The 24,078-nt window shown below is 47.9% G+C and overlaps 3 protein-coding genes and 1 non-coding gene across 4 annotated transcripts in view; 3 read left to right on the top strand and 1 right to left on the bottom strand.

The window, feature by feature from the left end:
- The window catches only part of LOC144484436 (uncharacterized), an 89,509-nt gene that overhangs the window by 41,762 nt on the left and 23,669 nt on the right, over positions 1 to 24,078 (top strand). The window lies entirely within an intron of this gene.
- The window catches only part of LOC144484438 (uncharacterized), a 156,495-nt gene that overhangs the window by 18,510 nt on the left and 113,907 nt on the right, over positions 1 to 24,078 (top strand). Inside the window, exon 4 of the mRNA XM_078202970.1 lies at positions 11,896 to 12,830. Coding sequence (XP_078059096.1) covers positions 11,896 to 12,830 — 935 coding nt within the window. The remainder of the gene's footprint in view (positions 1 to 11,895; positions 12,831 to 24,078) is intronic.
- LOC144484428 (uncharacterized) lies at positions 793 to 6,436 on the bottom strand. The gene is made up of 3 exons (XM_078202961.1): positions 6,401 to 6,436; positions 3,113 to 4,056; positions 793 to 856 (listed from the first exon to the last, which is right to left on the bottom strand). The coding sequence occupies exons 1-3, from the start codon at positions 6,434 to 6,436 to the stop codon at positions 793 to 795; spliced, it is 1,044 nt and encodes a 347-aa protein (XP_078059087.1).
- trnaq-cug (transfer RNA glutamine (anticodon CUG)) lies at positions 22,244 to 22,315 on the top strand. Its single transcript has one exon. It is a non-coding gene; the product is annotated as a tRNA-Gln (tRNA).

The following is a 24,078-nucleotide window of genomic DNA, read 5'->3' on the forward strand; positions in this document are numbered from 1 at the left end:
AGTCAGCACAGACTCGAATGAACATCTTCTGTGCTGTAATTAATCAATGACTGGAAATGTATGTCACCACAGTGCCATATTACAAATTTGAAATAACAATAAATGAAATTTATCACAGAACCATAAATAATATATCTAATATGTACCTAACAACAAAACTAGACATAACACTGACCTATATAAAATTACTGTCCCACAAAGAATCATAAATTTACACCAGATTACACCAAACATATCCAAACATGCCAAACCTTACTATATTCCACTTAAATGTCAACTATCTCCTGAAGAAACCAGCCCTTTAATTGTGAACATTAGGAACGAGACCATCCTTTTAGCCAGACAAATAAATGTGTCAAGTTGAGGGAGCAAAGGATGTCAATGTCTTTAAGAGAGAGAGAGACCTGGGCCAACCTTTCCAGAGTCTGCACCCTCCCTGGATTCACTTCCTTTCCCTTCAGTTGCTGCAAGTCCCCAATTTCCCCCAGAATGAGAAAAGAAATGGAAAGGGGAGAAAGGAAAGTGTTTTACTCACAGATCTTGGCCTCTTTGGAGGAAGTTTGAGTCCGTCTGAAGCTCAACCTGCATTGTCACAAAGACCGCGCTCTGATTGGCTGGAGGACCAGAGTCCTTCCGGTCTTCCAAAGATTTCCATTGGTGAACATCTCAGCAGGGTTCAGAAACATTTCCGCACATGCGCAGATTCCCCTTTCCCTTGGACATGCGCAGATCCGAGCCCGGGCTATTGAGCGATTTCTCCAACGCGAGGCATTGTGGGGGATGCGGCCGCCATTACTCCTCTGGAGCCCAGTCTCCAAACTCCTGGGACTGGGATGAAAGGTGGAGGTGGGAGTGACTGCACCCAGAAACAAAGCACATGTGGGTAGTCACTAGATTATATATTGATGCCCCATTAGCAAAACAGTTCGCCTTCAGGCATAAAGATTGAAATTTTGGGTTGAGACACTAGGGAGGGCAAGAGGTAGTCTGAAATTGAAACCGAGAGTTAGCACATAAAGTGGAGAAGTATTGATTTGATTTATTATCGTCGGAACTGTCAATCGTTGAGTCGAGCGCCATATCCTGTTCTTATGAACAGGATTATGTAAATTATGTAAATTATTTTGTAAATTGAGTTTGTGTCTTTATATGCCCTGTTTGTGAACAGAACTCCCACTTACCTGATGAAGGAGCAGCACTCCAAAAGCTAGTAGCTTGTGCCACCAAATAAACCTGTTGGACTTTAACCTGGTGTTGTGAGGCTTCTTACATTATTTTAGTGCCCAGCAGATGATTTGGACTGAAATTGGTCTCAGTCTGTCTCTGTGTTGTGAGTGTGTGTGTATTTGTGGAAGTCAGAGTGTTTTTCTGTCTGCATGTCTGTGTGTGCGAGTTTGCCTGTGTCTGTCTGAGAGTGCATTTCTGTGAATGTGTTTGTCTTCGAGTTCGCCTGTTGCTATTTCTGAGGTTGGTTTCAATTCTCTAAATGGATTCGTCTGCGTTAATATAAAAAAAAGGAACAAGAAAAATACAGCAGCACAATCCTCCTACGTTTCTATGTTTGAAAATAACCCTTCAGTAGCCTGAGGGTTCAGTGATCTCCCAGGCAGAGGCCATTTACCTCACTTCGCCACTAGAGGGAGCTCCCTCACTGTGATTGTGTGGAATGAAGGAGTCTTGTGTTACTGTCAGTATTTTCATGTTTAAAAGATGTTTTTGTTAAAAGCTCATTGTCCGTCCAGTGACTCTGTTCATCCACATTTCTAAAACAAAAAGGCAAAAGTTACGGTCAATTGAGCCAGGGTTTTATTCTGGGACCTTCCTGCCCAGAAGTAACATCAGCTGGGATTGTAACTGAGCAGCAGAAACCCATCTTCTGTTCTATTCCCCCAATTCCCACAAAATAGTTTTTAGATTTGGGTGAGTTTGTATAAAATTGACAAAGGTGGAGATTCAAGATACTTAACAAGTGACGGCATGGTAGCACAGTGGTTAGCACTGCTGCTTCACAGCTCCAGGGTCCCGGGTTCGATTCCCGGCTCGGGTCACTGTCTGTGTGGAGTTTGCACATTCTCCTCGTGTCTGCGTGGGTTTCCTCCGGGTGCTCTGGTTTCCTCCCACAGTCCAAAGATGTGCGGGTTAGGTTGATTAGCCAGGTTAAAAATTGCCCCTTAGAGTCCTGGGATGTGTAGGTTAGAGGGATTAGCAGGTAAATATGTGGGGGTAGGGCCTGGGTGGGATTGTGGTTGGTGCAGACTCGATGGGCCGAATGGCCTTCTTCTGCACTGTAGGGTTTCTATGATTTCTATAAAGGCAAAAGATTCTGCACAAACAAAATAAACTTTACTATACACAATGATAAAGGGAAAACAAGTTACAATATGTGGAAGGTAAAACATTCAAGGACTTTAGAGAGGAAAGGGAGATGGGATGGTAGTTTACAAGGGCATGTGTCAAAGATATTTTATTGAGAAGTGGGTGATGATATCGGATTTGAAGGAGAGGAAGATATTGACAATATCAGCTGATATGGAGAAGTTGTGTTGTCAGTAGCTCAGTGGGAATAGGATTGAGGGATCAAGAGATGGGTCTCATGGGCAAGATGAGCTCTAAGAGGACATGAGGGGAGGCAGGAGAGAAACTGCAGAAAGATGAGAGTTCAGAGCTCAGACAAAGGGCAGCGTTAGCGGAGGTTTGTTCCAGTGGGTTAGGGGAAGGAGGGAAGCAGTAGAGGCAGCTGATTGGATTGTCTCAAACTTAGTGACAAAGAAGATTGTGAGTTTTATTCCCAATGAGCACTTGTGGGGAGGTGAAGGTGGGAGAGGGACAATGGGAGAGCAACTCAAAAGGAATTCAGTTGTGCTGATGATATTAAAAAGATTCACAGTACTGAACACAAAGATAATTTATTTGACTTTTATTCAGAATATTAAACAGTACAACTGGCTGGAGTTCATTAACATCAACAAAAACAAACGCAATGAACATATTACAGTCCTGGATAGGATTAACAGCAGATTCCAATCACCGTGGTTACTAGTGAATTCTTTGGTGTCTAAGCAGGTAGGATGACTGAGTGAATCTCTTCCCACTTTCAGAGCAGGTGAATGGCCTTTCCCCAGTGTGGGTGCGCTGGTGTAGAATGAGGTCATATGATCGCCTGAACCCAGCCTCACAGTGAGAGCACCTGAACGGTCTCTCATCAGTGTGAACACGTTGATGGGAAGGCAGTTCACCAGAACTTTTATAGCACTTCTCGCAGTCAGAGCATTTAAAAGGTCTCTCCCCAGTGTGAATACGCTGGTGTGTCAATAGGTGGGATGACCGAGTGAATCCCTTCCCACAGTAGGAGCAGCTGAATGGCCTTTCCCCAGTGTGAACTCGCTGGTGTTGCAGCAGGCGGGATGACCGAGTGAATCCCTTTCCACACTTGGAGCAGGTGAATGGCCTTTCCCCAGTGTGGGTGCGCTGGTGTGGAATGAGGTCATATGATCGCTTGAACCCAGCCCCGCAGTGAGAGCATCTGAACGGTCTCTCATCAGTGTGAACACGTTGATGGGACATCAGTTCATCAGAACTTTTATAGCACTTCCCACAGTCAGAGCATTTAAAAGGTCTCTCCCCAGTGTGAACTCGCTGGTGTGTCAATAGTTGGGATGACCGAGTGAATCCTTTTCCACACTCGGAGCAGGTGAATGGTCTCTCCCCAGTGTGAATTCGCTGGTGTACAGTAAGGTTATGTGAATGCTGGAACCCAATCCCACAGTGGGAGCACCTGAATGGTCTCTCATCAGTGTGAACACGTTGATGGGACATCAGTTCCCAAGAACTTTTGAAGCACTTCCCACAGTCTGAGCATTTAAAAGGTCTCTCAGACGTGTGAACTCGCTGATGAGTAAGTAGGTGGGATGACTGAGTGAATCCCTTCCCACACTCAGAGCAGGTGAACGGCCTCTCCCCAGTGTGACTGCGCCGATGAGTTTCCAGCTGGGATGGGGAATTAAATTCCTTCCCACAGTCCACACATTTCCACAGTTCTTCCAATGAGTGACTGCACTTAAGTTTTGACAGGCCAGAGGATCGGCTGAAGCCTCGTCCACACACAGAACCCGTGTACGGATTCTCCCCACTGGGAATAGTGCTTTTTCCTTCCATGTTCAAAATCCACTGATATTCAGTTATGATAAATTAGACGACTCTGGCAGTTCCTGATATGATATTTACTTTCAGTTTCCTGACTGCAAATCGTCCCCTTCTAGTCCCTGTGAAACTGATTCAAAACAGAAAAAAGGGGATTGAGAGAAAACCCATAGAGACAGGTGATGAATAGAATCCAGACCGAAGCAACAATAAAAAAAAACACGCAGGAGGCCAGGAACTGAGGATCATCGAGATATTCAGCAGACTAGGCAGCCTGTGAGAGTTACAAACATTATTGAGGGCTCAGGTTGCTGACTTGCCCTCAGTCTATAATGAAACATCTAGAGTCACGCACTGACTAATGGCGGTCACATTTCCCACAATGCTCTGCACCCCAGAAACCCCTCTATTCAAAAGTTGCTCACCGCAATTCACTAATCATCGAATCCTTACAGTGCAGAAAGAGGCCATTTTACCCATCGAGTCTCGACTGACTCTGAGAGCATCTTTCCCAGGCTCACCTCCTGTCCCAGTAACCCCACGCACTTACTCTGCTAATCCCCATCCTGAACTTTTTCTTCACCCTGCCTGCAACCACAACAATATATTCTGTACCCGACTCTTTTCCTTCCCCCCTCTGTACTTTACCAAGTTATGATTTTTTTTTCTGTATAACACGCAAGAAATAATTTTCACTGTATCCCATAACACGCAACAATAATAAATCAAATTAGACCCGACACATCTTGGGACGCTAAGGGACAAATTTAACATGGTCAATTCACCTAACCTGCACATCTTTGGGCAGTGAGAGGAAACCAGAGCACCCAGAGGAAATGCACACAGACAGGGGGAGATTGTGCAAACTCCACACCTGAGGTGAAGATGTTGGACTGGGGTGGGCACAGTAAGAAGTCTCACAACACCAGGTTATTTGGAACCACGAGCTTTTGGAGAGCTGATGAAGGAGCAGCTTTGACAAACGGTCATCTGGACTCAAAATGTCAGTTCTTTTCTCTCCTCACAGATGCTGCCAGACCTGCTGAGATTTTCCAGCATTTTCTCTTTTGGTTTCAGATTCCAGAATCCGCAGTAATTTGCATTGATTCCAAATAACTTATTGGACTTTAACCTGATATTGTGAGACTTCTTACTGTGCAAACTCCACACAGACAGTCACACACCCATGGCTGGAGTCGAATCCTGGCGCTGTGAGGCAGCAGTGCTAACCACTGTGCCACAGTGAAGGAAGTTTGCCGCAAATTTCGGGTGATAACAATGGGCTGGGTGTTGCTCAGAATGTGGAGCACTGCAGCAAAGTACAGAGAGACAGAGACAAAGCAGCAAACTGGACTGAGAAATGGAGTCTGCAGACTGGAACTGGCAGCATGAGGAGAGGCTATTTAGTCTAACACACACAGCAATCTACAACCCACCCCCATTACCGAGACAGTGAGACAGAGATTACAAACACTCACCAACACAGCTCCAGTGAAACGTCCCAGGAAAAAGGGGGAATCTGTGGCTGTTCCTGTCCTGATATAGCCCCAGGACTGTCACTCAAACCCCCAACCCGGCCCAGTTCACAGCTCAGCCTCTCAGCTTGCAGCTTCCTGCACCTCGAGCCAACCCTGTCCAGGTGTGGGAGGGATGTGGAACCACAGAGTGTGGGGAGGGGTGACCTCCTGCTGTGCCCAAATAGTTTCTCCTTCCCCTCCCCCATGGCGCTCTAAGCTCTCAATGTGGACGGGTTGCTGGACTTTGCAGAGCCTCACTGAGCAGCGCTTGTCCCTTATCCTGGGTCACCCCTTCCCCCTGGGTTCAGTGTGTTCAGTTCGCTGCTTCTTTCCCTGCTGAACCTTCAGTTAATCAAAAACAGGAAGTGCTGGAAAACCTCAGCAGGTCTGGCAGCATCTGTGATCATCCAGACTGGAAGTATTAACTCTATTCTCTCTCCACAGATGCCGAGATTTCTAGCATTTTCTGTTTCTGTTTCAGATTCCAGCACCCGCAGTATTTTCAGCACTCTGCGTCCAGGGCAGGAAGCAGTGAGCATGGATCTGTCAATCACACATGAGGACGGCCTCAACCGGGATCTTGGGTTCATATCACACTATCTGTAACCCCCACAACTTGCCTGGGCTTGCAAAATCTCACTAACTGTCCTTCATCTGACGAAGGAGCAGCGCTCCGAAAGCTCGTGGCGTTTGCTACCAAATATACCTGTTGGACTTTAACCTGGTGTTGTTCGACTACTTACTGTGTTTACCTCAATCCAACGCTTGCATCTCCACATGCTTGCAAAACACACCTCTTTAATCTGTGCTTAATCCTCTCTCCACTCACATTGTCTGTACCTTTAAGACTTGATTACCTGTAAAGACTCACATTCCAACCATTATCTTGTAAATTGAGTTTGTGTCTTTATATGCCCTGTTTGAGAACACGACTGCCACTCACCTGATGAAGGGGCAGAGCTCCAAAAGCTTGTGGCTTGTGCTCCCAAATAAACCTGTTGGACTTTAACCTGGTGTTGTGAGACTTCTTACTGTGCTTACCCCAGTCCAACGCCGGCATCTCCACACTCTGAGTGGAAACAGAGAGAAGTAGGAGAGGCCGGAGGTGAGGAGAGAGATTTTATACATCTACAACTCAACAGGAACTTTGACAGAATTTCCAAACCCTGTGAACACCATCAGCTCCAAGTTCCTCTCCAACCCACACACCATCCTGACTTGTCTGACATCCAGTACTGAAAGAACAGAAATTTATTTCATATAAATACTGGGAAGACTGAACCCATTGTGTTCAGTCCCCACTACAAACTCCACTCCCTCACCAACAACTTTATCTCTCCTCCGGGCAACTGTCTGAGGCTGAACCAGGCTGTTCACAACCAGGGTGAAATAGTTCATCTCAAGATGAGCTTCCAGCCACATGTCCACATCATCATCAAGACCACCTTCATTCATAGAAGCATTAATAGTAATTAATTAACAATAATGAATAATAAAATACAGTGTAGAAGGAGGCCATTCAGCCCATCGAGCCTGCACTGACAAAAATCCCATCCAGGCCCTATCCACATATTTACCTGTTAATCCCCCTGATACCAAGTGGCAATTTATCATGGCCAATCCGTCTAACCAGCACATCTTTGGACTGTGGAAGGAAACCGGAACACCCGGAGGAAACCCACACAGACACGGGGAGAATGTAGAAACTCTGCACAGACAGCGACCCGAGGCTGGAATTGAACCCAGGTCCCTGGCGCTGTTAGGCAGCTGCACTAACCACTGTGCCACCGGGCCACATGTCCGTGCCATCGCCCGACTCCAGCCCAGTCTCAGCTCATCTGGAACCGTCACCCATTCCATAGTGACATCACACCCTCACCCATTCCATTGTGACGTCACACCCTCACCCATTCCATTGTGACCTCACACTCTCACCCATTCCATTGTGATGTCACACCCTCACCCATTCCATTGTGACGTCACACTCTCACCCATTCCATTGTGACGTCACACTCTCACCCATTCCATTGTGACGTCAGGGCTTCACTCTCCGATCACAATCCCTGCCGACCTCCCACATGCAGCCTCAATGGCGGCAGTCAGCCCGGGTCTAACACTACAAGCTGCCGCTCCATTTGGTACAAAGGGGGGGACCGGGAAGTTCATTTCCGGGGTTTGGGTTTGAACAACATGTTTACAAAGCCTCTCCACCCACCCGCCACATTTATCATTCCCCGCGCGCCGCCCTCTACCTCGTATTGATCTCGCTTCCAAGTTATAACCGTCCGTCCGTCGCCATTACCCGCACTGCGCATGCTTCAGGTCCCGCCCCTCATTCACTCCGATTGGTTGGAGGACCAGCCCCTCTCGCTCGGTCCTCCAGTCCCGCCCCCTCTTCCTATTGGTCCGGAGCTGCCGTCAATCAGTCCCCGGGCATTGTGATGTGGAGCATGCGCAGTGTCATTGCTGTCCTTGGCGCTTGTTTGTCCCGGAGAAGCGGAGTCAGCGTCAGGCGGTGGCTGGGAGGATTTGGAAACACTTTGTGGATCCGCAAACCCTTCAGAATCATTGTCAGCTCCCTGGTTTGAAGCTGCGGGGCTTCTCCCTCCCTCCCTCCCTCCCTCCCTCCCTCCCGGGAACAGGCCCAGGTTAACGGCCCCATCCTGGCTCAGCCACTGGAGGATGGTTCACATCAGAGGATGGGGGAGGGGGACAATAAATAAGAGGTTACACTTTGGCCTCAAATCAATGAGGATTCTGATCTCTGGGAAGGAAGGAAACCCTGGGAGGTGGGCGGGGAGGATTCACAAACACCCGCTGGAGGCCCCAACACCGCCAATAAGACCCATTGGTTTTATTGTCAGTCTGCAGACAGGAGCTGGAGAACTGAACCCAGTAAGAGTTTTAACAACACCAGGTTAAAGTCCAACAGGTTTATTTGGTAGCAAATACCATTAGCTTTCGGAGCGCTGCTCCTTCGTCAGATGGAGTGGAAATGTGCTCTCAAACAGGGCACAGAGACACAAAATCAAGTTACAGAATACTGATTAGAATGCGAATCCCTACAGCCAACCAGGTCTTAAAGATACAGACAATGTGGGTGGAAGGAGCATTAAGCACAGGTTAAAGAGATGTGGCTGTCCTGTCTGGAGACAATACACATCTCTACCCACAGACACATCATGTCTGTGCTAGCTTATTTTCAAACAGTTGTACAATTAGTCCTAATATCATTCCCCTTCATAAAAACATGCATTATTTCTCCTTTCAAATGATTGCTCAATTCTCTTTATGAAAAATCTGAGTTAACAAAAAACAACATCGGAAGAGTTGCAGAAGCCTCTGCAGTATTCATGGTCATTTTTAAAATTAACAAAGTTTCTTTGACTCAATACCATGAAGAGTCAGGTGGGAATTCTCATACAGTTTTGGAAATAAAACTATTTGCAGTCATGCAGTCGATTTTGTACCTTTTCAAGGAACAAAAATCCTACAGTGCAGAAGAAGGCCATTCAGCCCATCGAGTCTGGACCGACCACAATCCCACCCACGCCCTATCCCCATAACCCCATGCATTAACCCTAGCTAGTCCCCTTGACAATTTTTAGCATGGCCAATCCACTTAACTTTGGACTGTGGGAGGAAACCAGAGCACCCAGAGGAAACCCACGCAGACACAGGGAGAACGTGCAAACTCCACACAGATCGTGACCCAAGCTGGGAATAGAACCCAGGTCCCTGGTGCTGTGAGACAGCAGTGCTAACCACTGTAGCACCTCTCAATATTGGTCTTGGAAACAGGGCAGAATGTCAGTCCTGGAATGTAAGTGGTCAGTTATCCTATTGACAGCAGCACAGCCACACCAGAAAGAGACCATTCAGATATGTTATGTGTGCAAATGGATTTATTCAATTTCCCGTTCTGTTAACATATTTAAAAGTTCAAAGGATTTGATCAATCATGAGTTCATTCTTATTGTCAAGTCCGTGTGTGCGTGTGTGTGTGTGGAGAGAGGGTGGATGGTAAATCAATCAGTTCGTTACACCAGCTGACACTCCAAGGAGTTCATCTTCAGGTGTAGATGTTAGTTCTGCTATCAATTAAACTCAGATGTGGAGATGCCGGCGTTGGACTGGGGTAAGCACCGTAAGAAGTCTCACATCACCAGGTTAAAGTCCAACAGGTTTATTTACTACCAAATAAACCTGTTGGACTTTAACCTGGTGTTGTGAGACTTCTTACATTAATTAAACTCAGGACGGAGCTAGCTGCTATATTAGTTATTTTCATTATAGAAATCATAGAAACCCCACAGTGCAGAAGGAGGCCATTCGGCCCATCGAGTCTGCACTGACCACAATCCCACCCAGGCCCTACCCCCACATATTTACCCACTAATCCCTCCAACCTACGCATCCCAGGATTCTAAGGGGCAATTTTTAACCTGGCCAATCAACCTAACCGGCACATCTTTGGACTGTGGGAGGAAACCGGAGCACCCGGAGGAAACTCACGCAGATACGAGGAGAATGTGCAAACTCCACACAGACAGTGACCCAAGCCGGGAATCGAACCCGGGACCCTGGAGCTGTGAAGCAGCAGTGCTAACCACTGCACCATTTTATACCTTGGTGCTTTGGCTTCAGTCGTAAGTGAATCACAAAACATGATTTTTAAAAATGCAATAACATACTTCAATGGTGGCTATCTTACCCAGCATTCACAGTGATTCAGAATATGATCCAGCCGCTCAACAGATTTTGCGCATGCGCAATGTATGTTGCTGCTGCAGGAGCAGCAAGGGGGTTATATCGGCTCCGGGTTTCCAGGGAAACGGCTTACTCTGGAGGGTAATGGAGGCGGCGGGGTGGGTGGAGAGGCTTCATAAGCACCCAGAGGAGACAGGAAAACCCGAATAATAACTGCTCGGTGTCGCGTTCGTACAATTCGGGGCCGCGACCGCAGATGCCTGATTTGGAGGCCCCGAGTTAACGGAGGCCATCTTTCCCGGGGCGATGGGCAATAGCGCGCATGCGCGCTGCTCCCTGTCAGCAGGAGGAGAGAAAGTTGTGAATTTCTCTCCGGGACTGACAGGGATGGACTTTGGAAACTCCTTTTACAGGGAGTGAGAAGGGGAGGATTTACACACAGAAAACTCAACCCAAGAGAAATGTTTCTCGCTTAATTTCTATTCTTGACTGACAGTGATGATCTTTTTTTACAGGAAATTTGATGACAAAATTTGAAGGGAAACTCAAACCAGACATCAGATCAAAACCTGACAGAGTCACTCCATTCATCAGAACCTGATTGTAAGTGTGTCTGTAGAAAAAGATTCAAACATCTGTGTGGCTGGAAACAGGGAACGATAATGTCATGGAAGGATTTGCAAAAAAAGATGCAATGTTTTAAATTGAGTTGTTTAACCAGGAGCCTGTGTGGGTCAGTGTATTCTTTCCTCTCATTCTCCAAAAGCTGTGAATCTCCATCCCACACACTCTCCCTCCATTCTCACTCTGCTGTATCTAATATTCACCCTCCCAATTCTCCTGAAGGTGCTGATTGAGGCTGATTGACAGATCCATGCTCACTGCTTCCTGTCCACCACACACACATCATAAGAAACAGGAGCTGCAGTTGGCCATTCAGCCCATCGAACTGCTGCAACCATTCATTGAGAATTGGCTGATCTACCGCAGCATCATTTCCCACGCTATCCCCCAGATAGAGAGAGAATAGAGCCAATGTTTCGAGTCTGGAGAGAGGAAAGAATGTTCCACAGAAACTAGAATTGCGTGTTCTGAATTTCCATCCTGCACTGACACTGATGATCTCTGTAAACTTGTTTTACAGGATACTGAAAGAGGAATCACAGGCCGAAATCTCAAACGTCACATCTAGATCTGACAGAGTCACATTCCTTGGGACCTGAATATCATCGGCCTTTGAATCGAGGAGAAATGGTTGTCCGGCCTGATGACTTGAAAAGATTTCAAACATCAGTGTGACTGGAAAAGTGCCAACACACTGCCACACTGGAGTGAGTGTGTTCCAGTGCACTGAGCTTGAACCAGTTACACAGCCTGAATAAATATCACACCATTCACAGTGGGGGGAGACTGTTCTGTGTGTGGACGAGTCTTCAACTGAAGAGAGGAAAGGACACCTGCACCATGGAGAAACCGTGGAAATGTGCGGACTGTGGGAAGGGATACAGAGCCCCATCAGAGCTGGAAGCTCATCGGCGCAGCCACACTGGGGAGAGACCATTCATGTGCTCTCAGTGTGGGGAGGGATTCAGTCATTTATCCAGCCTGCAGACACACCAGCGAGTACACACTGGGGAGAGACCATTTACTTGCTCTCAGTGTGGGGAGGGATTCACTCGATTATCCCAACTGCAGACACACCAGCGAGTTCACACTGGGGAGAGGCCCTTTAGCTGCTCTCAGTGTGGGAAGGGATTCACTCAGTTATCCGTCCTGCAGACACACCAGCGAATTCATACTGGGGAGAAACCGTTCACCTGCTCTCAGTGTGAGAAGGGATTCTGTCAGTTATCCAGCCTGCAGGCACATCAGCGAGTTCACACTGGGGAGAGGCCGTTCACATGCTCTCAGTGTGAGAAGGGGTTCAGTCAATTATCTAACCTGCAGACGCACCAGCGTGTTCACACTGGGGAGAGACCATTCACCTGCTCTCAGTGTGGGAAGGGATTCACTCGGTTATCCACCCTGCAGACACACCAGCGAGTTCACACTGGGGAGAGGCCATTCACCTGCCCTCAGTGTGGGAAGGGGTTCAGTCGATTATCTGACCTGCAGATGCACCTGCGTGTTCACACTGGGGAGAGACCGTTCACCTGCTCTCAGTGTGGGAAGGGATTCACTGATTCATCCACCCTGCGGAGACACCAGCGAGTTCACACTGGGGAGAGGCCGTTCACCTGCTCTCAGTGTGGGAAGGGATTCACTCATTTATCCACCCTGCGGAGACACCAGCGAGTTCACACTGGGGAGAGACCGTTCACCTGCTCTCCGTGTGGGAAGGGATTCAGTCAGTTATCTGACCTGCAGATACACCAGCACATTCACACTGGGGAGAGACCATTCACCTGCTCTCAGTGTGGGAAGGGATTCAGTCAATTATCTAATCTGCTGAGACACCAAAAAGTTCATGAGTGATTCCAGGGGGTGGGATTCTGCTGTTATTGTTTCTGCTCTCAGTTACATCCAGGACTGCATTTTGTTCATTCTCACAGTTAGTCAATGGGGAGGGTCGGAGGGTTTCTTTCTGCTGGAGTGGCCGGTCTCACAACTGCCTCCAGTGGGCTGATGCTCTTTGAGTCTTGTTGCGAATACCTTGTTTTAAATTTCACAAGGATCACAGAGTGACAGGGTGTGAGGAAGTTCAGAGATATTTAGTCAGTATTTCTGTTTGAAACTTCCCAATGCCCATCCAATTTCCTTTGTTCTTGTTTATTGTCTCCACTTCCTCCACCCTCGTAGGCAGCGAGTTCCAGGTCATTACCATTCACTACATCAAAATATTCTTCCTCACATCTGCGCCCCCCTGCCCCCTGCATCTCTGACCCAAAACCATAAATCTGTGTCCCCCCTCGTCCTTCTCCCATCAGCTAATGGGAACAGCTTTTCTTTGTCCACCTTATCTCAACCTGTCAGAATCTCGTCCACCTTTATCAAATCTCCCCTCAACCTCCTTTGCTCCAAGGGGAACAACCCCAGCCTAACATCGACAATAAAGAACAAACCAACAGAATATGTTAATACCTGAAATCAAATGGGAATGTTTAATTTCTGTTTTGAAGAAATCATGAATATATTGTCACGTACAATAAAGGGATTTGAATAACTCAGCTTGGGTGCAGTTGAATGAAATGTATCAATCTCACATCCACCCACAGTCTAGAGGAAGTGTGGAATGTGTAGCTGGAAATCCCTCCCTAACAGCACTGTGGATGTACTTCCACCTTCGGCATTGTAGCAGTTCAAGAAGGCAGTGTTGGTGCTGATCGTGGCCGAGGCAGCTACAGACAGCCACATATTCTGTTATAACTGAAGGACTGCAGATTAAATGTGAGGCATTATGGGATTGGACTATCTTGACCACGTTCCTGTGACTGCTCAGTTTCTGCAATCATGAACCATTAAAGCTGCTTAGCAGGGCTCCGAAAGAGGACCTGGTGAGAATATTTACTCAGAATGAGTTAGAATTAAACTTATTCCAGGACCGGCTGGTGTTCAGTGGCTGAGATTCCTGAATGTGTAAAAAGGGGGTCTGATCAATCAACAAACAGTGGTCGGTAGTTCGGTAAGAAGCGTTCTCATGCATTATTTGAATTATTTTATCATAAATTTGTGATCAGAACTGTGAGGGACTTGTAACCCAATAGTTGTTGAATTGACGGTAAACTCCTAGTAGCACTGGACTGAAAAGGGGGTCTGACCAAGAAGTGAAGTGATCTCAGGCATTGTTTAAATTACATCATCATTGGCCAACTTCCCCTTTGTGATGTCACAATGGAGTCCTGCCTGAATCAGCCAATAGGAATCTCTCTGCTCCGCGGTGACGCCCCAGGTTCCAGTGAGCAAGCCCGGGCGCGCGGACCCGGGAGCCCCGCCCCCACCCATTGTTCCCCTCCCCCTGCACCACATCGAGCCAAGGTTTCCAGGCAACCGGCTGATGGCTCCGGCCAGAGCGAGAAGCCGCTCGGTGATCTCCCCCTCCCCCCGGCCCAGGACTGCGCATGTCCAAGGGAGGGGGAAGCTGTGAATTGCAGGGCAGATCCCACCCCCTGACCTTCTGAGGTGTTGATTAATAGGAAGAGTTGAAGGACCGGTAGGACTCTGGTCCTCCAGCTGATCAGAGCGCGGGCTTTGTGTGAATGAAGATTGAGCTTCAGACAGATTGAAACTTCCTCCTGTCTCCAACATCAGAGAGGTTGTTTCTGTAGTGAAGTGGTTGTCACATTTGCCTGACACGCGAAAGGTCCCTGGGTCAGAACCGGGCAGAAATGTTAATTTGGTCATTCCAGCATCTGAAAGTGGGAAGGGGGAGGAAGGTGAGCTGTTGCCTGCCTGCCTGCTGTCATCTGGCCTGCCTGCCTGTCGTCTGGCCTGCCTGCCTGCCGTCTGGCCTGCCTGCCTGCCTGTTTTCTGGCCGGCCTGCCTGCCGTCTGGCCTGCCTGCCTGCCGTCTGGCCTACCTGCCTGCCGTCCGTCCATCCACTGGAGGGTGCTCTCTCCTTGGAGGGAGAGAGGACACGGAGTGACTTTCTTTCTTTTTTCTTTCCATCTATGGGAGGGAGGACTGCATGTTTCAACATCTAGGGACTGAGTGGTTGGGCTGGTGCCCTCATCATCAGAAGGTCGGTGCCTGAAAGGGATGGGGGGGTGAAGTAAATTCAGACTGTTTTTTCCATCTGCAGTGGGGGGGGGGGGGGGGGGGGAGGGGGGGGGGGAGGGGAGGGGGGGGGGGAAGGGGAGGGGGGGGTGAAGACACCCCGGACTTGAATTGTTTGCGCCCGAAAGGGCTGGAGGAGTAAAGTCCCCCACCCACTGCTGCTGCCCCCAACACCGGCACCCCCTCCCCTCTTTCCCCCTGACTGGGGCACCGGCCCCCCTCCGTGCCTTGTCCCTCGTCCTCCCTCCTGCTCCTCCGACCTCCTCTCTCCTCTCCGGGGAGAGAGCACCTAGACCCCCATCCACCTACCCTACCCTCCCTTATTTTTCCCTCCCCTTATACACCCTGCCGTGCTTCTGGGCAGTCTCGGGGTGGGCATAGCACTCCCTTGATTACAATGGAGGCATCGCCAGCGTCGTCGATGGCAGAGCCTTCTCGGCCCACCTATGCGGGCGTGGCGGCTACCAGAACCCCCGCCGCTCCTTTTTCGTTGCTCACGCGGCAGCTCGGGGTTAAGTGCTACGCCCACCCCGACATGTCCATCGAGGCCTGTGTCAAGGCAATGGCTGGGGTTGTCGGCCCCTGAGCCATTGTCGCGGCCTCTAAGATGTACGGCCGGGCCGTATTCTTTTTGAAGGCCGAGCGGGCGGTCCACCTCGCCCTGGAGAGGGGGGTCATGGTGGGTGGGGCGTTCCTGGCGGTGGATACATTGGAGGCCACCGCCCATAAGATCATCATCTCGAACGTCCCGCCCTTTCTACCCGGTGAGCTCCTCCTCCCCCACCTCCATCCACTGGGGGAGGTCAGGTCCGGGGTGGTGCCGATCCCGCTTGACCTTTGGGACCCCTCCCTCCGCCATGTCTACTCCTTTTTGTCCATTTCTCCATTTGTCTGCCTGACCCGGGAGGAGGTCCTGGAGGGAGGGTTTAGTATCCGTTCCACCCGGCCGATTACAACCCGGAGTTCTTTTTCAGTATGTCGGGGGACTGGGGCGACACCCCAATGTTCGTGTCCCCGTGCGGCGGTGGCGAGGAAATGGTCCACTCGTCCTCTCCGTCCCGACCTTGGACGCTGGACATCCCCGACCTTAATCCGGAGGTTGTACCGGACCTGGGGGGTGTCCAAGTGTCTGGGGCGGAGCGGGGGACTGAGTCGCCGCTGCACGCGGGCCTGCAAACCGGGGAAGCTGAGCCCGGGGGAACCCCTCCTCCGCCGATCCTGGGGGTGGGATCGGGGAGGGGTTGGGACGAGTTGGCGGCTCCGTGCCGCCCGCCGTACGTCCTGCGGCGGGGTACTCGGAGTCGAGGGGTGACTGCGCTGAGGAGGTCAGCGGCTCGGTGGTGGGCACGGGGGCACTTTTGGAGTCTGCCCAGAGCGAGGCGGGGGACTCCCTCGTGCCTCCCACCGAGTCGTCCCTCGTGCGGATTCACTGTCTGGAACATGGTCGCCTCACGACGCTGCTCCCCAACCCCCACCCCACCCTCACCCCCCCCAACCCCATCCCCCGCACCCCCCAATCCCCCAACCCCCCCCAACCCCATCCCACCCCCACCCCTCCCCACGCTCCCACCCCCCCCACCCACCCCAAACCCCTCCCACCTTCTTCACCACTGTCCATCTTGTGACCTCACTTTCAAGGAGCTCTGAACATGTACCTCTCGACCTCTTTGTTCTGTAACTCTCCTCAACGCCCTACCATTAACTGAGTAAGTGCTGCCCTGATTCATAGAACATAGAACATTACAGCGCAGTACAGGCCCTTCAGCCCTCGATGTTGCGCCGACCAGTGAAACCAATCTAAAGCCCATCTAACCTACACTATTCCAATATCATCCATATGTTTATCCAATGACCATTTAAATACCCTTAATGTTGGCAAGTCCACTCCTGCTGCAGGCAGGGAATTCCACGCCCTTACTACTCTCTGAGTGAAGAATCTACCTCTGACATCTGTCCTATATCTATCACCCCTCAATTTAAAGCTATGTCCCCTCGTGCTAGCTATCACCATCTGAGGAAAAATGCTCTCACTATCCACCCTATCTCATCCTCTGATCATCTTGTACGCCTCTATTAAGTCACCTCTTAACCTTCTTCTCTCTAACGAAAACAACCTCAAGTCTCTCAGCCTTTCCTCATAAAACCTTCCCACCATACCAGGCAACATCCTAGTAAATCTCCTCTGCACCCTTTCCAATGCTTCCACATCCTTCCTATAATGCAACATAGACGGGGAAACAAAACGATCAATGATTCTCTCTACCCCAGTTCCACAGTGAGTGGGACAGGGACAAGCAGCAGGACCTTACCACGCACTCTCCAATCACCCATCCGCTGCCAGCAGAAAGTGGCAACTGCAGCTTCAATCAGCGGCTTACTGCCCATCCCTGGGACACAGGATACTCCAAACGGTGTGAAACATAACAATGCACCGACCAAACACTCATCAAAAAGTTGATCGATTATAGTGCCCTCACTGAATATTCAAACAGCATTTACACAATACCCGAGTAAGTCACAAACAATATTTTTACCAACTTTCCAAAACTTTTCAGTCATAAATTCGTTCATTTGACTGAAAAGCTGAGTGTTGTGAATCTGGAAATGAGCAGTGTGGGATTTCTGTTACCCAGTGAATTGGTTTCCATTGTTTGTCCGTCAGATTTGCAATTCCATTTGTGTTGTACATTGAAGAGAATCTCATTTCAAAATGATGAGAAAACCAGGAAAATATTAAATACTGGAAGAAATCCTGAGGGAAATGGGTCACAATGTTGGGAAGGCGGTGCAGCTGTGAATGATGTTATTTGTGATTGAGTGGAAAGTATTATATCCTGCGGGATTCTGCGGGATCAACATAACCAAAGAGACTTATATAGAATTGTAAACGCTGCGGTCATGCTGTAGTTCTGGAACAGGTTTTGCAGAAATAGAATTTGGGTCATTGGCACCCTGGTTTAGAATATCTTTAGCAGCTGTTTTGCCAGTCTCTGTGGCGCAATTAGTCAGCGCGTTCAGCTGTTAACTGAAAAGTTGGTAGTTTAAGACCACAGCAAGAGTTTGAACAACACCAGGTTAAAGTCCAACAGGTTTATTTGGTAGCAAATACCATTAGCTTTCGGAGTGCTGCTCCTTCGTCAGATGGAGTGGAAATGTGCTCTCAAGCTAATGGTATTTGCTACCAAATAAACCTGTTGGACTTTAACCTGGTGTTGTTAAAACTCTTGCTGTGTTCACCCCAGTCCAACGCCGGCATCTCCACATCAGTTTAAGACCACCCAGAGACGTAGTTTTCACTGTTTTGACCCCATCAGCATTCATAGGCAAACAGTTGTGGGTTGGCAATGGGCCCTGAGGTGTCATTAAATATATAAGAACAAAAGACCAAAGAAAATTACAGCTCAGGAACAGGCCCTTCGGCCCTCCAAGCCTGCATCGACCATGCTGCCCAACTGAACTAAAACCCCTTACCCTTCCGGGGACCACATCCCCCTATTCCCATCCTATTCATGTATTTGTCCAGACGCCCCTTAAAACTCACCATCGTATCTGCTTCCACTGCATCTCCCGATGAGTTCCAGGCACCCACCACTGTCTGTGTAAAAAACGTGTCGCGTACATCTATATATCCATCAAGTGTTACCGGATGGAATGTTATCCGGTGTTATCAACATTCTTTAATGCATATTGATTTCAAACAAATTACACGTAATTTAAATTTGCTTCCATTATCCCATTAAACTTAACAATTAGAATCAAAACATTATTTAAGTTTATTCATTTATTATTCATTATTAGTTTCACAAGTAGCCTTACATTAACACTGCAATGAAGTTACTGCGAAAGTCTTAGATTCCACAGCCAGGGAAAATAATGTCTTCCCCTATCAAATTCATAGAATGATAGATTCCCTGCAGCACAGAAGGAGGCCATTCGGTACACCGAGCCTGCACCGACAACAATCTTACATTCCCTGCCCCTGCTTTCCAGGTAGAGCTCGGGCTCACTACTTGTCTCTGTCTGCATTAAGCAGCTAATTGACCCTGGGAGCTGGACGGTCAGAGGAAGCTGGAGAACAGAAACAGGAAGAGAAGCGACATGATAGTGTTTCGTAAATGACTTGTATCACTTGCTGTCCGTGATGAATGCCTGCCGTGTGTTACCCTGTAAGTTTCACAGGAGCCACAGTGATGGAGTTGGTGGGTTTTGGAAATTGAAAGTGTCACATGGCACCTTGCGGGACTATTTCACCTCACTGTCGATTTCATGTTCCAACTAACAGAATTCGCTGTTTTCATTGGCTGAAGCAGTCACTTGTGTTCGATCTAAACATTAAACTTTGAAGGACAAACATGCTCTGGTGAATAAAATGTCCAACATAAAATAAAAGGCAGGTGGTCCATGTATAAATTACTGCTTTAAAGACTTCGCATTAACTTCCCTGATGGTCTAGTGGTTCGGATTCTGCGCTTTCGCCGCCGCCGCCCGGGTACGATTCCCGGTTAGGGAATATTGATTTATTGCTAAACTCTGTACAACAATCCCGCGTTACTTCCGGGTCAGCACCAGTTCTGTCGCAGTCAGTATAAGGGAGATTTCCTCTTTTGTGTCTGAATTGGAAATGTCACATGTCAAGAATTTTTAAAAACCGATGGACTGGAAAGCGCTGACGATAGAGATGGTGATGCGGGGTAAAATTTGGCTGATAATGGGGTGGATTTCATTGTTTCCACTGACACAAAGATCTTGCAGATCAGGGTCCAAATCTCGGGCTCAGTGACAAGAAAACCTTTAATTGAATTCAACAGCAAACTTTCTGACCTCCAGTGAAATGGAGGCAGTTTTCACTCAGGAACCAGTATCGGTGAGATTAACAGCGCGGGATGGAGAAGGACTCAGTTTCAATGGTGAGACTGCGGGTGGAATGGCGAGCTGGAGTTCAACCAGAAATGCAGCAAAGTTTAAAAACAATCGCGCTCAACGTGGGGCTGGAACCCACGGTCCATTAACGGTGATAAATTCATGTTGTTCAGCAGAATTACCACAACATGATTTAATCACAGGTTGATACTAACACTGCCCTTTGAACGCAGCGAGCTGCAGTAAAATTGAATGCAGTAGAAAGGACGACACGGTGGGACAGTTGTTAGAACTGATGCCTCACAGCGCCAGTGACTAAGGTTCAATTTCTCGGGTTACTGTATATGCGGAGTTTTCACGTTCTCCCCCTGTCTGCGTGCGTTTCCTCCTGGTGATCCGCTTTCCTTTTCAAAGATGTGTGGGTTAGGCTGATTGTCATGATGTGGAGATGCCGGCGTTGGACTGGGGTAAACACAGTAATGAGTTTAACAACACCAGGTTAAAGTCCAACAGGTTTATTTGGTAGCAAAGGCCACAAGATTTCGGAGCCTTAAGCTCCTTCTTCAGGTGAGTGGGAATTCTGTGAGTGGAGAGAGCATTAAGACAGGTTAAAGAGATGTCCAGATAGGACAGCCAGTGAAATTCTGCAAGTCCAGGCAAGCTGTGGGGATTACAGATAGTGTGACATGAACCCAATATCCCGGTTGAGGCCGTCCTCATGTGTGCGGAACTTGGCTATCAGTAAAGAGATTAAAAGGGAAGGTCTGTGATAGAGAGCATAACAGGATGGATTAACTGACACAAGGAATGATGGACAAGGGCAACATTGGGTGGTTCTCATTATTTTTAAACTTTGCTGCTTTCCTGGGTGAACTCCAGCTCTCCATTCCTCCGGCAGCGTCACCAATCAAACTGAGTCTTTCTCTATCCCACTTTGTTAATCTCACAGTTACTGCTTTCTGAATGAAGACTGCTTGGAATCAGTCTAAGTCAAATAGATTACTGCTAAATTCAGTGAGAAGTTTCTTGTCATTCAGCACGATATTTTTATCCAGAAATGAGTGATATTTCTGTCAGTGCAAATGGTTAACTCTGACACATTACCACACAGATTTTACCTTGTATCAACATCTCCATCGTCAGCGCTTTGCAGACTATCACTGTCTTTCACTATCAGTATTTGTTCTCCACCTGACCCTGTTGCCCATATGACATTTCCAACTCGGAAGCAAAAACACAAATCTCACTCCACTGTTTCTGGCAGAGCTGCTTTCGAGCAGAAAGTATTGCAGGTTTGTTTATCAAAGCATTTAAACCTTTATATATCGAAGCCAGTCTGCGACCCTGAAAGGGCTGAACCCTAACCACTGGATCACCAGGATCTCATCTCCCAAATACTTACGACAGGAATGTGCACGGTGCCAATTATCGACATTCATACACTCCTCCCTGTCTCTTAAGACATTAAATTGTTCATATTTTCACACTGGTTTCCAGTGTGACGAAAGCAGAGCTGTGATATGCTGATGTTCGAACATAGAACATAGAACAGTACAGCACAGAACAGGCCCTTCGGCCCACGATGTTGTGCCGAGCTTTGTCTGAAACCCAGAATCCAGCTATTTCCTCCCTATCATCCCGAAGTACTCCATGTGCCTATCCAATAGCTTCTTAAATGTTCCTAAAGTTTCTGACTCCACTATCCCTGCAGGCAGTCTATTCCACACCCCAACCACTCTCTGAGTAAAAAACCTACCTCGGACATCCTTCCTATATCTCCCACCATGAACCCTATAGTTATGCCCCCTAGTTACCACTCCATTCACCCGAGGAAATAGTCTTTGAACGTTCACTCTATCTATCCCCCTCATCATCTTATAAACCTCTATCAAGTCTCCTCTCAACCTCCTCCGCTCCTAAGAGAAAAGCCCAAGTTCCCTCAACCTTTCCTCATAAGACCTACCCTCCAAACCAGGCAGCATCCTGGTAAATCTCCTCTGCACTCTTTCCAGTGTCTCCACATCCTTCTTAGAGTGAGGTGACCATGTTGTTCAGCATTTTTAACACAACAGGTTTATAAAAGTTCGATGCTAACATTGCTCTTTAAACGTGGTGAGCTACAGTGAAATATAATGCAGTTGAAGGTAGCTTACTCATTTTTGCGGAAGGAATCAGCAAGGGCAATGAAAATATGAATTGCTGTGGGTAATTGACGGAATTGTGCAATGGGACTGATATTTCGCCCTGCTGTTCAAATTGGCACAGGTACTGAGCGACCATTTTCAGATTGCTCCCGTGTGCTGGGTTCCGTGGTGTAATGGTGAGCACTCTGGACTCTGAATCCAGCGATCCGAGTTCAAATCTCGGCGGAACCTTGCTTTAATTTGCAGATGATGGATATACTAAAGGGCGTTTAATTTTCTCACCAAGTCCAAATCGAGAGGACAATTTGTCAGCCACTTCAGCTGCGGTTCCAATGCACATTGCTGAACCTCTGGCGCCAGATGCCTGCAACATCAGTGCTTTTCATCTTTTCGCTACTCTTTACCTCCTCTGTTGAAAGATAGAAGCAGTTGGTGTCACACAATAACAATTCGATTGGAGCCTGGCAATTATTGAGCAAAATGTGTGTGTGTGTGAGTGCGTGAGAGAGAGAAAGAGAGTCGGTGCGTGCGTGTGTTCTGGAGAAAAGACTGCTGTCGATTCCATGGTGAAATGGTTCGCACTCTGGCCTCTCGCCTCCGAATTCTGGTTTAAATTGGGATGAATGAGTGAATGAGTGACACATGTAGGTGGACCCCCTGCCCACTGTGGTGACTCTGCTTCTCAGCCCTTTGTGTTCTTGAGCAATCGTTCTCTGGAGCTGATGCAATGACGCCGGGAGAGTCATTCGCTGCATCGTCTGCAATGTGATTGCGGTGGAATTTGCTGAAATTTCCTCAGTGTTTAGTTTTCCACTTTCTGAGAATTAAAAATGAAATGCGCTTCAGCAAACTCATCATCGTCTTCAGCAAATAAAAACAATCTTTCACCGAGTTCTGAACTCCGCTTACAGCATTCGGAGTCCAGAGTGCCCACCGTCACACCACAGAAACAGGAACAGAGCCACCTGATGCAAATGGTTACTCAAAGCATGTGACCTTTTTCATTCAATGTGGCAGCAACAGCAAGTGGGTCAAATGCTTTGAGTGACCATTTGCAGCCGGCTGCTATGTTGTAGGTCCTCTGGTCTAATGGTGACCACTCTGAATCCAGCGAACCGAGTTTAAATTTCGGTGGACCCTTGCTCTTCTTTGACATTGTTGAGGATTGATTTGTCGATGGATCTTTTATTTCAGTTCCTCATAAAGCAGGAATCGGGCGGACAATTTGTCAGCCAGTTCAACTTCCATTACACTGCACAATGCTGAGCCTCCGGCGATAGATGCCGACATCAGCAATGTTTTTTTTCATCTTTCGCTACTCTTTAAATCATCTGCTGAAAGAAAGAAGCAGCTGGTGTCACACAACAGCAACCATTCGACTGGAGACTGGCAATTATTGAGCAAGTGTGTATGTGTGCGTGTGTGTTTTGGGAGCAAGGTCTGGTGTCATAGGTCAGAGTGCTGTCGTTTCCTTGGTGTAACGCTGAGCAATCTGGACTCTCGCCGTCCGACTTCTTGTTTAAATTGGGACAGATGAGTGAGTGAATGGCACCCGGAGGTGGATCCCCTGCAAAAGATATTTTGAATTAGTAACATCTTTTGGAATGATTGATCCTCATTTTGTTTCATTTTATGTCAAATAGGGTGACACATTCTTGTATCTTATTTTTTAATACCTCGGCCCTTTAACGATTTAAACAGGGAACATTCAGTCCAAGAAAACTAATCCACATTGAACTAGAAAAAGAAACACTGAAGTTACTGAAAATCCCATTTCAAAACAGAAAATATTGGAAACACTCAGCAGGTCAAACGTCGTCTTTGGAGAGGGAAACAGAGTGAATGTTTCGGGTCACTGACGTTATATCCAAAATGGAAGAAGTTAGAGATTTAATGGTTTACAAGCAACTACAGAGTGAAGGAAAAAAAGAGGACAAGAACTCTTTTTATGACCTTGTGACAGGATGTAAGGTTGGAGTGACTGAATGGCAATT

This window comes from Mustelus asterias, unplaced genomic scaffold, assembly GCF_964213995.1.
Source record: "Mustelus asterias unplaced genomic scaffold, sMusAst1.hap1.1 HAP1_SCAFFOLD_107, whole genome shotgun sequence".
In the NCBI taxonomy this organism is placed as follows: Eukaryota; Metazoa; Chordata; class Chondrichthyes; order Carcharhiniformes; family Triakidae; genus Mustelus; species Mustelus asterias.